The sequence below is a fragment of the Mizuhopecten yessoensis genome, unplaced genomic scaffold (genome assembly GCF_002113885.1).
Source record: "Mizuhopecten yessoensis strain PY_sf001 unplaced genomic scaffold, ASM211388v2 scaffold4819, whole genome shotgun sequence".
NCBI classification, from domain to species: Eukaryota; Metazoa; Mollusca; class Bivalvia; order Pectinida; family Pectinidae; genus Mizuhopecten; species Mizuhopecten yessoensis.
In genome coordinates this window covers 1,061,457-1,078,553 of record NW_018405737.1, presented here as the reverse complement: position 1 = coordinate 1,078,553, position 17,097 = coordinate 1,061,457, and the positions used below count along the sequence as shown (strand labels likewise).

At 33.9% G+C, this 17,097-nt stretch overlaps 1 protein-coding gene across 5 annotated transcripts in view; it reads right to left on the bottom strand.

Annotated features, from left to right (window-relative positions):
* Nucleotides 1–9,387: 9,387 nt before the first annotated feature.
* LOC110449780 (sperm flagellar protein 1-like) overlaps nt 9,388–17,097 on the bottom strand; it is a 37,903-nt gene continuing 30,193 nt past the window's right edge. For 4 of the 5 annotated variants that reach the window (XM_021496861.1, XM_021496859.1, XM_021496864.1 and 1 more), the window contains 4 exons: nt 16,658–16,762; nt 14,825–14,866; nt 12,575–12,710; nt 9,388–11,503 (listed from right to left, as the gene is read on the bottom strand). In XM_021496861.1, coding sequence (XP_021352536.1) covers nt 11,363–11,503; nt 12,575–12,710; nt 14,825–14,866; nt 16,658–16,762 — 424 coding nt within the window. In that variant the 3' untranslated portion in view covers nt 9,388–11,362. The remainder of the gene's footprint in view (nt 11,504–12,574; nt 12,711–14,824; nt 14,867–16,657; nt 16,763–17,097) is intronic. The other variant, XM_021496863.1, reaches the window with a different exon arrangement.

Genomic DNA, 17,097 nt, shown 5'->3' with positions numbered 1-17,097 from the left:
ATTCAGAAGAACTTGTTTAAAGATTTTAACATATTTGACCCCTGTGAACTTGAATATAAGTCAAGGTCATTTATTTGAACAAAACTTGGTAGTCCTTCATCCCAGCATTTTATTGGCCAAATATCATCACCCTAGGCCTCTTGGTTATTCAGAAGAATTTGTTTAAATGTTTTGTACATATTTGACCCCTGTGACCTTGAATATAATTCAAGGTCATTTATTTGAACAAACTTGCTAGTCTTTCATCACAGCATGTTACTGGCCAAATGTAGGCACCCTAGGCCTCTTGATTATTCAGAAGAAGTTGTTTAAATGTTTTGAACATATTTGACCCCTGTGACCTTGAATATTTGTCAAGGTCATTCATTTTAACAAACTTGGTAGTCCTTCATCCTAGCATGTTAATGGCCAAACATCATTATTCTAGGCCACTTAGTTATTCAGAAGAAGTTGTTTAAAGATTTTTTAAGACAATTGACCCCTGTGACCTTGAATATTTGTGAAGGTCATTCATTTGAACAAACTTGGTAGCCCTTCATCCCAGCATGCTTCTGGCCAATTATCAACACTCTGGGCATTTGGGTTATTCAGAAGAAGTTGTTTCAAGTTTTTAACATATTTGACCCCTGTGACCTTGAAAATAGGTGAAGGTCATTTATTTTAACAAACTTGGTAGCCCTTCATTCCAGTTTGCTTCTGGATAAATGTCATCACCCTAGGCCTCTTTGTTATTAAGAAGAAGGTGTTTAAAAGTAAAATATTGACGCCGGACGCCGGACGGAAGCTGCACCATGGCATAAGCTCATTCTGCCCCGGACGGCGTAATATATCAAAAAAAATATCTTGTCATCAAAAATCTACTTTATCGCAGCTACCTTTACCTGTACAATGTCTTTTGCCATTAACTTTATTATTTCTTATATTTGTTCTATCCTTATATAGTAACTGTATTTAATGAAGGCGTTAATTGCATTTATTTTTTGTAAACAAATGTCAGTGATCATTTGTCTGGCCAGTTTAATTTTAGCCTTAACAAAACAGACGCATTTAAAGAATTACAGGTTACGTCCGCATTTAGGATTGCTCATCAGCTTTTTGCTTATTTGGTCATCACTAAAGTGTGCTTACATTGCAGTAATCATTCAGAATTTGTCCGAAATAACTTATTTCCTTTATTGCCTTTCCATATGTAAACATGGCTATAGCCTTTTTTATTTTAGTATAAGTTCTTGCATTGACAACCCGAATTAATCCTGACAAACTTTTTTAAGATAAACATAATTTGGCCTTATGATTAACCTTTGACCAGATTACCTTGACCTTTGGTAAGTTGACTTCTTGTTGGTTATGACCAACTTTGCTTCATTTGTCATAACAAAATGATTACCAAATCTGGCCTTTTGAGGGTCATGTAATGTGTTTTTGACAGTATAGCCCCACTTTTCAATTTTTAGTAACAGTGACCTCGACTTACACCTGATAAAATTGTGCAACTCCTGGTCTTTTGCACATCTATATGTATCACACTGTATCACTATGTGAAGTTTTAGAAATTTCGGCCTTTTGGAGTCCCGAAATAATCTCCGGAAACAAAAGTGCTGAAAGACAGACAGACAGACACTGTGATTACTATAGGGCACTAATGAAAGATGGTTTGTAGAATTTCATATTGCCAATTGTTTGTCAAAAGGATAAAAAAAACAAAAAAACCTTCAACACCCTCTGTTTATGTAAACTTGAGTCCCCTTTGTCCAAAGATGCTCTAGAACAAATATGGTTAATTTCCTTTAATTTGTACAAAAAATATTTTTTCCTCTATTTCCCCTATTGGGCCCTGCTCCTAACTCTGCCCATACCGGCCATATGAGCTGAAATTGGTTGACAGCATATACACAAATATTATAATCACATCAAATTTTTTCAAACTATGAGAATGAAATGTTGACAAATCATTTGCAAAAGATACAATTGTTTAATTGTCACTCAATGCTGAACCAGAATTACGTGGAGCAACATGTTGAGATATAATTAAACTTTAGATACAACCAAATCTTCACACCTGCCTAAGTTTGCAGAAAGTTGCAGAATTCATCATAATAATGTTTAAATGTGCTTGAAATATCGCCAACACCAGTCACAGAAAAAAAGGGTGTTTAAAAGATTTATCTAGAAGTTTGCAATAATAAAATATTGTATATTACAAATTTGTGTCTTGCTGTGACAGGTAAAATTAATATATTTTAGGGAGGAATTAATAACAAAGTTTAAATATTTTAAAATAAATTTTTAACTATCATTGTACAATACCAGAAAGCTAATAATATAACATGTCAGATCTATATCTAAAATTGCAAATTAAAATAAGCTGTGTCTTGTTGGTACAGGTAAAATCACTGAATTAATGCTATGTTACTATATAATTAAAGCTATATATGCATGGTTAAATGATGTTATTTTAGATAGGAATAAAGTACAATGTACATGTATGTATTTTCAAATGAACTTTAACTGTCATTTTACAATATCAGAAAGCTAATAATATCACGTGTTAGATCTATATATAATTGGAAATTAAAACAAGAGGCCCAATGGGCCTGAATCACTCACCTGGTATAAATCTTACACTTGTAACCTTAAAAGTGATTTAAAATAAAGCTACAGGCAAAATATCAGTATTTATGATTAAAATTCATTCAAAAGAGCCTGTTATTTATTTTTTTAAACATTTCACCCCTGTGATTGAAAGTCGAACAAAGTCATTATGTTGAACAAATTTTATAGCCTTTCATCTCAGGATGCAACTTGCAAAGTATCAACATCCTGGGACCCATGGTTATTCAGAAGAGGTCGTTTAAAGATTTTGAACAAATTTGACCCCTTTGACCTTGAATATAAGTCAAAATCATTCACTTTAACAAACATAGTAGTTCTTGATCCCAGCATGCTACTGACTAAATATCAACATCCTGAGCCTATTGGTTATTCAGAAGAAGTTCTTTAAGTTTTTAACAAATTTGACCCCTGTCACCTTGAATATGGGTGAAGGTCATTCATTTTAACAAACTTGGTAGCCCTTCATTCTAGCCTGTTACTGGCCAAATATCATTAGCCTATGCCTCTTAGTTATTCAGAAGAAGTTGTATAAAGATTTTTTTAAGACAATTGACCCCTGTGACTTTGAAAATGGACGAAGGTTATTCATTTGAACAAACTTGGTAGCCCTTCATCCCAGCATGCTACTAGCCAAAAATCATCACTCTGGGCATTTTGGTTATTCAGAAGAAGTTGTTTAAAGTTTTTAACATATATGACCCCTGTGACCTTGAAAATAGGTGAAGGTCATTTATTTTAACAAACTTGGTAGCCCTTTATACTAGTTTGCTTCTGGCCAAATTTCATCACCCTAGGCCTTTTGGTTATTAAGAAGAAGTTGTTAAAAGTAAAATATTGACACCGGACGACGGACGCTGAACCATCGCATAAGCTCACCGAAGGGCCAGGTGAGCTAATAAAAAACAATATTGTCATGAATCAGACATAGACACTATAGATATGACAGTTGTAACTGTATGATAAGCTTTTGTGGGAGAATAGCAATATATACTCTGCGAGGTCACCCATTCAAATTTTGAAATTTGACTAAAAGTTGGTTCATACCTTGAATACATCAGCACCATTTCATAGAAGAAACATATATTTTAAATATATATACAGATCTCACTATGGAACTTCGAAACTGTGTTTAATAACACCTCATTTTGAATATACTTAAGCTAACCACCTGACATTCCATTTAGGTAACTTAACAAAATATTAAATTCTTTTATTGATCAGCATGAAGTTTAATTGTAGTGTGTTTAATATGTCTTTGTATTAAATGTCACCTAAGTGACAGGCATCTGGTTTCAAAAGCATACCCGATGGTCAGTTTACTGGAAGTAGTAAACTGATGGATGAATGATTGCATAATTTTGTAGTCTATAATTTTATGGTGCTTAATTACTGAATCAATAGAGTTGTTAACTATACATTAGGTTTCCTGCTTCAGTATTTTACATAATTAACTATAACATCAATCATATAATAAATATTGAGCCAAACAAGAAATGTTGTTTGTTTCCAGTTACCCTCCCTAATGATTTGTGCCTCCTCTATTTTTTGTCAAATTTCAAGGAAGCACTGTTAAAGTCAGGATCACTTCCTACATTAACATAAGCGTTGTGAAAAAAGAAAAAAACATTAACTACATGTACCCAACCCTAATTCCTATTTTTGTTCAGACATGTAACAGGAAACCATCCTATTTTTTTATGCCTACCTATTATTTTGGTAAAATTTCAAGGAAGCACTTTTAACATGTAACAGGAAGCCAACCTGATTTTTTTTTGTTAAGCCTTTGACAAAATAAATAGCTCAGACTTACAATCTACATTTGACACTTGAGTTCAGTAATGGACAGATCAAATTATGGAATTTGTACCCGTAATCAATAATTGAAAAGGCAAGCTGATCAATTTTGAGTTATATTATCAAGTATTGGCCCATCACTAGTTACCATTAGATGTAAAAAAAAAAAAAAGAGACAAACAAGAGGCCTAGAGGGCCTGAATCCCTCAACTGGATATTTAAACATCACGGGAACATATTCTGATTAAATACATCATGTACTGCAACTATAGGCTCTGTCTCTCAGCATATTGAAAGAGAATAATTTAAACACTTATCAATATTTCCCCCCTATTGGACCCCGCTCCTCTGCCCCCAGGAGGGTCACACCCTCTGTTTATACAAAATTGGGTCCCCTTTGACCAAGGATACTCTAACTCCAGGCCAAATGTAGTCAAAATCCACTGAGCTGTTCGACTTCAGGACAAGTGGACACCAAGGATGAAGCTTACCAAGTTTAAAAAGATTCATTCCCCGGTTCTTAAGAAAATATCTTAAAGTTTACAGACGGGTGGTGACCTAAAAATAATTTACACATACCAGCATATAAACAGTTTCAAACATTGTGAAACATGATACATTTTTATATGCACTACCTCCATTGTTCAGGAAATGCCTCTTCACTGTAGGAGTTGTTCAGGTATCAAGGAAGTAGACGGTCTGCTGTCAAAAACCAGTGATCAGGTTGGCAAACTGGCACTTCATAACACTTCATGCTGACCGAACCAGACCTACAACAATTATGTCATTGAGATTTCAGTAATATTTGCTAAATGTTGTACATAATGCACATGAAAAAAAATGATAACGACTTAAAACAAGTATTTCAAATTAACTTAAATCAAAGATATGTTTGATAATTGGTCAACAATATTGACATCCAATATCACTCAATAACCACTGTTCCCATGAACTATAGCTATAGATTTATCATCTATGAGACAAGTTTTAATATGACATCTGCAACAAATGCATATGGGCAGGCCAGGGTTATGCACATTTTCCTCGAATGAGGCATACTTGATTGAATCTGATGTCATCATCTAATAACAGTAGAAAATTTAAATCTTGATTTTTATGCTAATTTCAGGCGGTTAGTTTTAATTAGCTGATCACTGTATGCTGTTCTGAATATGAAATTTGCATCCACTTCTCAAATTTATCAAAATTAATTATGAAGCATGAACAGGAAAAAAATGTACATATGGTTCCGAGGTATTTGAAATCCTTACTGTAAATATTGAGATAAAAATCATATAAAACATAAGGGTATTGCTACTTTTTTGGTAGTAGACTAATACCCTTATTTTTTATATGATTTTTATCTCAATTTACAGTCAGAATTTCAAACACTTGTGATTGGATACTTGATATCAAAGTTTTACTTTCTACACAACGTATTAAACGTGTCGCAACCTTCCAAGACCGACTTGTCCCTTTGTCAAGCTATGACAGCACCAATATCAGTTCTGTATTTCAGACATGCATTTGTAACGAACCCCTGTGTGCAGGGTTAACATTTTGCCAGTTACCAAATACTTGTAGGATTTTGTTATGGCTATGGCATCCTTACTATAATTATGACGATTTTCTGCTACGCTACAAACAATTTTGGCTCAAACCTAAATAGATTACAGTTCAATTGATGGCATAACCAAGACTTACCGCACTGTCGACTGCATTTTCCAAAATCTACTGCCACAATCGGGTATGTTTCCGGTTTAAGGGAGCGAGCATTATTTTCCGCGAATTTCGTTGGCGATTTAAGCGCCGGCTGTTGTCTTAATGAGAACTAAAATTCTAGAATGAATTCTATAATTCATTCTAGAATTTTAGTTTCTCATTAAGACGACAAGCGGCGCTCCATCATAAACGATGTCGAAATCGCGATCGGTAAAACTAGCATATCATGGAATGAAAAGGGGCATAGCATGGAATGAACACGCAATAGATTTGTGAACGAGTGAAACAACACAAATGTACATAACATGGAAAATAGACACTTATCAACTAGAGAAATAATGCAAATGTACATAGAATTAGGTTCCCAACCAGAAGTAACTAATTCTATAACTTATCAACTAGGGAAATAATACTAATGTACATAGAATTAGATTCAAAACTAGAAGTAACTAATTCTATAACTTATCAACTAGGGAAATAATACAAATGTACATAGAATTAGATTCAAAACCAGAAGTAACGAATTCTATAAAAAATAATTATGGCGGTGATCCCCTTCCATACTAGTAAGACCATCACTAGAATATGCAGCTACATGCTGAGAACCTTATACATCAGACCAGGTCCTGGCAATCGAGAACACCCAGAGGAGAGCTGCCCGGTATGTTTACAGCCAACACAGATCTAGAGAGCCTGGCTGTGTCACCAACATGATAACATCACTAAACTGGGAACCCCTAGCCAATCGAAGAACTAAAGCTAGACTAATTATGCTTTATAAGATCATACATAATCATGTGGCTATAGATCCAACATCACACATAGCAACAGGTGATAGGAGAACAAGAGGTGCACACAAACTTAACCAAATTTCTTATAAATCTATATAAATATTCTTTCTTTCCAAGAACTAACTTCGATTGGAACTCTTTACCAGCATCGCTAGCACAGAATCCAAACCTGAACTCTTTCAGGTCTGCTCTTGCTAGCTACAACCCACCCTAAATATGTGCTTGTTTTATCTTAAATAAAAAAAATCCCCCCCAAAAAGTTTTTAATCTATGCCAACTCCCAGGGTTTCTTGATGATGGTGTGATATACAATGGTTGATACTTTTATTCTTACTCTAGATCGTTTTTGCTGTCGTGAGCCATTGTTGGTAGTAACAACTTACATGTAGTGTAAATTCTTGCCAAACCAGTGCGCCGTGGAACACAGCGGGTGTTTTACTGGTGCAGATAAGTTATATTCAAGTGGATTCAAGGAAATTATCGCGTAACATCAAACGTCTTCGCGAAAAAAAAACAGAACAGAAACTATACTCCCATCACTTATGTATTAAGTGTCATTACGCATCAGCCGAGTGAGCTCTAATAAGCAAGGGCCCTTTCATCGACGAGGAAAACCTGACTACCACCAAAGCTCCGTTTGAGACTCTTCCATTGAATCATCAGAGGGTGTTACCACTTTCCTTCTGTGCTGTTTCCTGAATGCTGAAATGCAATGTCACACCGGAAATGAGGTTAATTTGATCCTATTCTCAGTGGAGCATACAACCTGAACTGACCTGTTTAAATTGTACAGGATAATGTATATTACAAAGTCCCTGATTAAGTAGGACTTGCCGGACTCCTTATGTCCCACTTACTACTACGTCATGTTTTCATTCAAGTCAAGAAGAGTTTTCAAAACGATTTTATACTCAAACTGTTTATCTTTGTTTCTGAATTGAAATTCATGTCAGAAATGCCCAATATGGTAGATTTGTCTCATATAGGTCAAAATAGTAATCAACCATGTGTTGTCATGTAAACAGTTCATACCAAAGACGAAGATTAACAATATCATGACTATTTCTCCAAGATGCATTTTTTTGCATTTTATAACTATATATTGTTTGCAAACATTTTAGCTTGATCTCAGTCTGACAGAAGTAAACTTTAATCTGCTATTCTGATAAAAATGCCTATGCTTATTAGTAAAACGACTGATATGCCAATTATAAAAGTACATGCTGCTTAATACTTTTATTCTCTCAGTAGTGTCCAACAATTGGTTTAGCTGTCGCGAGCAATTGAGCTACATTTAAATGCTTCCGCGCAAAATGTAGTCTGTCCTTACAAATAAGACATTTCACAGTGAAGTTTATATTTTATCTACAATATCAAAACACATTTAACGAAAAACAGAATATCTATAATGCATATTGTCAATTTCGAGTTATATATGCGCGGACATAAAACCACTTATTAGTCGAATGAAAAGGATAATAATATATTTATATAACTTTAGTCATTTTAAGTAGCAGGGTAAACCATGTAATACTTTTTACATTTGTTTCTAAAGCGGAGAGGCAGGAAGAATTCACAATACGTACTAACTGATGAAAACAAGACAATTGTTATGATAAAGAAAATTGTGCACTGTAGTTAACCCCAGTGTACCAGTTTGTGAACTTAAGTGCACAACTATCTGAAGTCCAGTGCACACGCTTATGAACTTAAAAACCACATATTTGTTCTATGACCCACATACTGTTGTGACTCTAACAAGAGACATGACAGGTACAACATACTTTCGTTTTTTGTCCCATGGATGAATATCTTCTTTATTCAGCAACAGATACACATGTCAATGTGCCAGACGTAAGATACAGTAAATTCGTATCCTTCCGGAACACTAAGCTGCAATCCCTCAATATCACTGCGTTTGTTCTTTATGTCTGTCCCTGCTGATTTACTACCTTATCAATTGTCTTTTAATATCTGTTTAAATGTTAAGAATTCCTCGTTTACTGTAGCCGTATCCTCAGATGTTTTGGTTACACTCTCTTACTTTCGCTGCACCCGTAGAATATGTCATGATGAAACCGAAGGCTCTGCAAGCGCCACCTTGTGAATGCTACAAGAAGACTAAGTTGATCCTTTGATGTATATAAACGGAATAGCAAGGCAACATAACGGTAAACTTGACTTGCTGTCGAATCGGATGCCTCTGTCAAATATATAGATATATAAAGCTATCCGTGGGCCTTCCATTGTGTCACGATATATTCAAGGAGTTTAGAAAACGCAAGAGAGAGTATCCCCGTGAATTCCGAGGATGCTTACGCTGTAGTATTTTTTTTCTTTTTTTTTCTGCTCTCCTTACTCTCCATAAGCTGATTTCAATTGAAAATAAATAAACAAATGAGAACAAACAACAGTTATTTATTGAAACCCAGACACTTTTTCTATAAAAGACAACAAGTCGTTTAAATGTTAATGTAACAAATTTAATTGAGAAAACCATCCTTCCGAAAAGGTATGTAGAGAATCTGTATAGAGTGGTAATAAATATAATGAAGACACACTATTTACATTTCGGTATAGTTTTGTTAGTAACAAACACCACCAGATGATGTTAGTACTGTATTTCTGGGCTATATCTTTGTATTATGAGTATGACAATGTCCTCTCCAGATTACCCCTAGAGACGGCATGTAAGGCCAACATACATTGTCTCTGTTCTACCTTAATACTGTAGCACATTTGTTATGGATGATGTATTAGTGTGAGCATATAGTATTATATTTTAGACATGGAAACGTACACATAATACAACACTTCAGTACCATAATAAACGATAAAACAGAGTTTGAACCTTAATGTGACGAGATATATTCTTCTTCCCTCCGATTATGCTATACTACTGGTTTTTGTGTATACATTGTATTTGGAATACAAACAGGAACCAATGTCACCTGCATCAACCCGAACCATTATGTAATACGCATGTAAACAATGATACTAAATACCAAGGTATACAGACTAAGGCACAATCTCAAACTGATTAACCCTTTCGCCCCTGTAGACCATAATGGAATCGTCCAGATCGATGCGTGGTATAATTTACTAAGGTAACATAGGGGTGAAAGGGTTAAGTAGTGACATGTGGTTCGAGGTATCACATTAGTATCATAACAAACCATTTACACATTGTACTTCGATGAAAACAAGTCGATAATAAATTAGAAATATGAATATTGATATTACCTATACACCCAGAAATGATTTTTTTTGAAATCAGATTCATCCTCTTAAAGACTAAGACTGTTTTTCATTTTAGACGATTTGTTAAGAATAATTTTGAAATTTCTGTTTCCTACTGTTTTTCTAAAATGATATGAAAGTGCTCTATTTCTAGTTTGAAGTGTGACACGATGTGAAACATGCTGACGTTTTTACACTTAACTAGAACAATTTCGTTTGAAAATAAGCAAGAGGTAAAGGCCGAACGTTTAGCATGGATACCCTAATCTTATATATCGATACAATACCATTACTTAAAACATTACAAGGTTTTGAACTGGGATTTTTCAGAAAAGTTCTTCTAAATGTTAACATTCATCAATTTGTTTATATCAAACATAACATATTATCTATCCCTGCATTTATCATGCAGACGTGTAAAAAGTTCCATTTCAAACTCGTCGGAAATACCAACTTATAATAAAGTGTTGACATAAAGGTCCATCCCATTATACAGACAGCATACAAATGACATTTAGGAGTAAATTGAAATAAACAGCAAAACAATAAACGATGCATATACATATAAAACTAAAAAAAAAAAAAAAATGAAATATAAACAAAAAGTAGCAAAGTAATATTTGATCACAGACGTTTATACACGAGAACTCTATATTCTTCGTGACGAATACTCCAAGGGTCGATTAAAAAAGTATACATTGTATGAATAGCTAACGTTAAATAATGCTAGGTACAAAAGGAGTTGTTAATTTAACAGAGATTTCGACTCCCAGCGAAATAGATTTGTTAACACATTCTCGTAGGCTGCAAAATTCTTATAATATACATGTATATCATCTAGAGATGAAATATATTGTAACATTGTAGAGTTCGTTTTTTGTCTTAACCTTAAGATACCTAAACAATTGGTCATTCGCTCAGTTGATAACAAATCATTTCAATTATATCTACAAACGTCCCGATATGTTGATGCATATGTTGGACGAGTCTGTGATAACACTGAAACCTGTTAACAAGGAACTAGGCAATAACGGATACTAACTGAACATATCTGTATACAATGATGAGTTGAAACCTACCAAATAATACCAGGGAATGTTTCAATGCCATTTTTATTGTAGCCATGTACGTTAGTTTTGTCAGAGTGTAAATCATTACAAAAGTTTTGATGTATAGTCCTAGCAGTGTTATGAGAGTCGAGTTTATCTGATGATTTTCTTCGTTCCTCCATCCGTCACGTAGTAAACGCCCCGACAAGCAACCAATTTCGCATGCAAATCCTCGATCCGTACCTGCTTCAGATTTAACAAACGCTCCATGCTTTGTATTTTGGCATTCAGCATCTGTAATGAAATAAAACAAGTTTTGGAGGTGATTTATATATATCGGACATTGTGACAGTCTATATACAACTGCTTAATTTAGAGATTTAGGATCAAAAGCATGAAAGGTTATCATCTAAGGTGGTAGGCATACTATCCGAATAGCATGTCTGCTTTAATTTCATAAGGGTTTACAGTAAAAACGCATCCAAAATATCTTTGTCCCTTTGCTTATATGTATTCCATACTGAATTACAAAGCTTCAAAGAAATCATATAACGGAATATTTGACTGGTAGAAATATCAATGAACAAATAAAATCATGTAATTTCTAAACATGCCAGCATCACATACCCACAACACACATGTACAGCTGCACCTAAGTCTAGTGATGTTTATGCAGAGTCAAGGTACAATGTATCAATCAATACTAAAAATCTATTTTTCTAGAAACGAATCAGATGGAAGGAACGACGGAGGTTTTGACTCCCCTCGACCCATCATCACTGAACGACTATGACAAATCAGTATACAACAAATTAGTATTACATGTATAGGATCTTACATGAGTTTCCATTTCATATGAGATTTATGAAACAAGTCAAAGAATTTTTCAATTAAGCGAGCCTCTGGCAAGCTAAAATGAAAAATTCGTGACGAGTTTCATAAATTTCATAAAATGAGTGTAAAATCCTTTTTATCCCATAATCAAGATTTGTGGCATTCATTCGTGTTAAACGACAATTTTCATGCAACCTTAAAATGTAAAAAGCCGCCATTTTGACTCCAGTGCGTAAGTTGTTTGTTACGTCATGTACTTATCCTAGGTGTGACGTCACAATTGAACCAATTGAAACTTACAATCAATCACAGGGTCGATAGGTCATATAACATGGGTTTATACGCAAAAACATATGACATGGGTATATTCACAGGATAACACAGTACATTATGTGATAAAAGTATATTAAACAATGCATTTCAATTAAACAAGTCTAAGCTTGTCACAAACAATTAGTAAACTGTATCATCAAAATGGCGGGGATATGACATGACATTGTGGGATTGAACACGTTACCCTAATAAACGTACCTGGATGGTTTCCTCTTTCTGCATGATCTCGAGTTCCTTTTCCTCCATGATAAGTCTAGGCACGTGCGAGTGGTTGTACATATACGAGTAAATGGGTAGTGTATCCGGTAACATCCGCTTGTCACTGAAGTAAGTCCTAAAATCAAAAGCAGTTATTTAAAACATATATATACATAACACAGATCAGGATGTCATATATAACATGAAGTGCCTGACATGTAAACTATGAATTTCGTGTAAAGGTGGTGTCTTGAATTTAAAAGTTACAATACAATGCTTTTTGCTATCCTTGAAATCCACCAATACATTATGTATTGATATGAGCATGTATGTGTATACTCCCTATAATTACCAACATGTTTAAATTGGCTTTAACCATAGAAAACAAGCTTATGTCTTACATGTACATACACTATTTAACGCTGTAAAAGTGATAATTCTCGCGTGTAGAAATGTTCGCGTTGTGAATCGTAAGTTTTAATCGCGGTTTGAATATTCTGTTTTGGAAATTGTTCTGAAATCTATATATTCTATATTTATTTATGTAATTTATCGATTTGCATGTTGATATTTTCGTGATAAACCCGAACATTTCCACTTCGCTATAATTTTCACTAACACAGCAAAAACAGAACACATTTTCACAAAATGAACCCGTAGGTAAAGTGCACAGGATGTTATGCTGGCAATGTTCGATAGGTGAATCAAGACAAAATGATTCGAAACACTTCGTAGTCTCCCACCGGTAATGTTTGGCATGTTGTATCCGTTACCTATTGATTAAGATGATTTCAGCTCTGTGTGTGGGTTACGTCCATCTTTGCCAATGTGTATACTTATGTTAAGGTCACTAACTGTTAAGATATTCTCATTCACACCGAAGAGTATTGTATTAACAGGATATTTCTAATGCCTAAAATATTTTGTTGCAAACAATCAATATCTGTGAGGTGGAAAAACTGTTTCAATAATTTTGATTTTATAGGTCACAGAGGCCGTTGAGCCCGGGAAAACTTGAGGTTAAGTGTTAAAAGACGCAACCCACTGGCATGCGTTTAGTATGCAACACTCCGCTATCCAGCTTGAATCAAAATACACAGTTCGGCAATTCAAAGTAAATAGGATAGTGTTTTTTTACCAAGGTAACGTGTTATATATTATAAGTTACAATGACTAACGTTTGGTATACGACATGCAATTATGTGTCTGTATTCTGAATTTAGGACTCAAAGTGAGAAATATCCCTTGGACAACCTTTTGTAACGGATGGATGGTAGAAGAAAGTAGTTCAAACATACAGTCCATTTCGTTATTACCAATGGGGCCTGATACACTAAGAATTGATACGTATTCGAACTATTTGTTAACAGTACTTGTATGAAAACATAGGTAATGCTCGAAGATGAGAAAAAAGTATGTATGTATGTATATGTAGCTTGCAGATAACATCAAATTATATGACTAGGACTACAGGTTATTTGTCATCTATCGCTTCGTCCTGCCTTAGTAGGATGAAACAATCGGGATATCACTACAGAATCAACCAACAATCATTGTTATACAGAGAGTGCTAACTACGAATAATTTAATTAACATATTAGCCATGGTTGTTAAACAACGCAAGCCCCAGTTAACAAAGTAGCCTTGGCTTATACACATTACTAGAACAAAAAGTATATTGCCCTTGATATTACAATATATAAGAAGCTGATTGTGTTTAAATATGAATTGATTACATAAAGAGTTACAACGATTGAGGAGACACGTATTGTTCTCTCGCAACAATAACACCAGATGAGAATTTATTATTCTGTCACAAAAACAGATACATTTTCATTTCTGGTTTGAAAGACTTTTTAGCAAAGCTTTATTACGTGGATCTGCAAACTTTGGGATTTTTTTGTACATTCGTATCGATATACATGACACTGTAATCATTTATATTATTCAGGTACATGTAGTATACGGTTTTAGCGAACATTAGCAGGGATGAGTCATACATACATGCAGGTATTAAAGCATATCTAAATAGCACAGTACCGTGTAACTATAATGAAATGATGCTTATAGCAGATCTGAGAGTATATTTGTTAATACGCCTTTATAGGGCATTCATCTTAGTTTTGATTAATGAAACGTAACCAAATTAATTGTTGGATAAGTGTGAAAAAGGACAAATTTTGAACTTAAGTTCCTTAACCCACTCTAGTCCCAAAGATTAATTCTTTTAAAAAATATATATTTTATTACCGTAAACCGAACTCTCTCAAACTTTCACTGGGATAATAGTGACTGAAAATATATAAAATATGTAGAAAGGATATATTTGTGACCATTTTGTTTACAACACAATGAAAGCTTAGCTTTGAAAACTTTACAACTTTCATGATAACTTTTTGATGTCTTGGCATGGCCTTATACCCTTGGTTTTATTATCTATTCCTGCATTGTTAAATGTGACATAATATGATATATAATGACAAATGGGGTGGGGGGTTTTCAAAGAAAAATTGAAAAATGGTTGCAATATATTTTAGTTTTACTTAAAGTATTTTTGAATTTTGAATAATGTAAGAGTTTATCACATATCATTTCTTTCTTTCTCGTTAATTTTAAGAACATTAAAAAAGTCACACAATTGTATTTAAATCGATGATAAATTACGAGCAAAGATCTGTTCTTTCGAAGGAATAAAACTAAATTTAATATTTCAAATAGTTCTTTATAAATTTAAAAAAATTATTAAAAAAAAATATTTACCATAAATAGAAATGAGCAAAATACGCCATGAAATTCCAAAAATAACTTCATCAGTAGCACCCGGTTCATAATATAACAACAGAACACAAGTGTGCTTACTGCTAAACAATCGTCAAACAAATCATTAAATCAATTTATAAAAATACTGTAAACACTATAAACCAATCATAACCAGGTTTCCATCACGTGTATATTACAAGAAATAAAATACAACTATTGGTATCACTATTGCTATTGCCTAAAAAAGTGTCATAACACAGCTGTTTAAGGAGTTAAGTGGAGATCATAAAAACATTACTTTTATCATGAAAAGTGATTTACACGGATATGTATACAATAATTCAGGATATGTATTTATGGTTCAAACAGGTTTGTTAATTGAGTGAATAGCAAATACGTTGCTCTGTTCAAACACAAGTAATGGTGTTGCATAATATTACATAATGCTATTGACGTGTTACATGATTTAATGTATTTACATGGGTACACCGACACACAGTAATGTTACAAATAGGTCAAAACAATTCCGATATGTTGTTATTTAAACGATATTTCCGACAGAACAATTGAAAGACATTAAACACGTATTTCCTCTTTTGTACAAAATTTTTCATAAACCTTTTGTTAAATAATTTCCCGACCTCACAACATGTTAAATATTAATTAGTCATGCTATAAATCAAATAAAAGCAGACGGTTTTCAATGGTATCTGCACAATGTATGGATATTGCTGTTTAAACAATCTCATTATTAAATGTACTACAAATAGGTCATGCTAAGGTACGGACAAAAGATGATGCTTTCTAATACGTAAAAGTATATATCTGGAAAGTGATTACTATGAATTGTATGTATTCCGTAGTATCATTCTAATACATCATAATTATATTTAATAGATATCATACATAATATAACAGAAATCTTGTAAAACATTTTCTGAAAAATCCTTTATGACGCTATGGTAATAACATGTAATTCACCCTTCTAGTTAATATAGCAGATATCAACTAAAAAGCGTTAAACTACGACCGAACCAGAAATTATTAGAACAGGGTGATGGTATTTACCCGACAACAATGAATTTATCCAGTGGTAAATTCTGCAGATCGTGTTGCATTCGTCAAATTTAGAATCAACTGGTATAATCGATATTACAATTGTCGATTAAGAATTGGTTCCGCAGTGTGTATACATTCTAATCGAGTCACAGTGTAAGATTATTTAGCGTGTACACCTGTATCTGACATAGTCCAAAATAGTTTGAGCACGACTTTCCCGAATGTTTACAAATCTATAAGACCAGCGACACATTTACTACTTACGATCTGTCTGGATGGTTGTGAGGGATTTCACCTTTCGTGTAAATTCGTCGCGGTGACTTCACTTGCGATGCTCTCTCAGAGGGTAAGGCCAGAGGTTCTAGGGCACTAGCCAACAATAAGGAGTTTTATGATAACATTTTGTGAGTTGAACAGGAAACGTTGAGCAACAAACAAGCCTTTTACTACATACAGAATGGTACCCAGACAAACGTATAACTACTCTTTCAGTCTTTCAGTGATGTAATAAATAAGAGTGATTTAATGTTTATCGTATTGGTTGGTTTAAGAAAACATAAACTTAAAGACATGTCCCATATCCAATCAAGCTGGTTGGTTTGCAATACAATGGTGTTTAGATTTATTTACAAGCACGCGCTAGCGCGTTTCATAGAAAGATTTCTTTCCCATTGTGTTTGTTATCTTTACGACAATTGCCATGC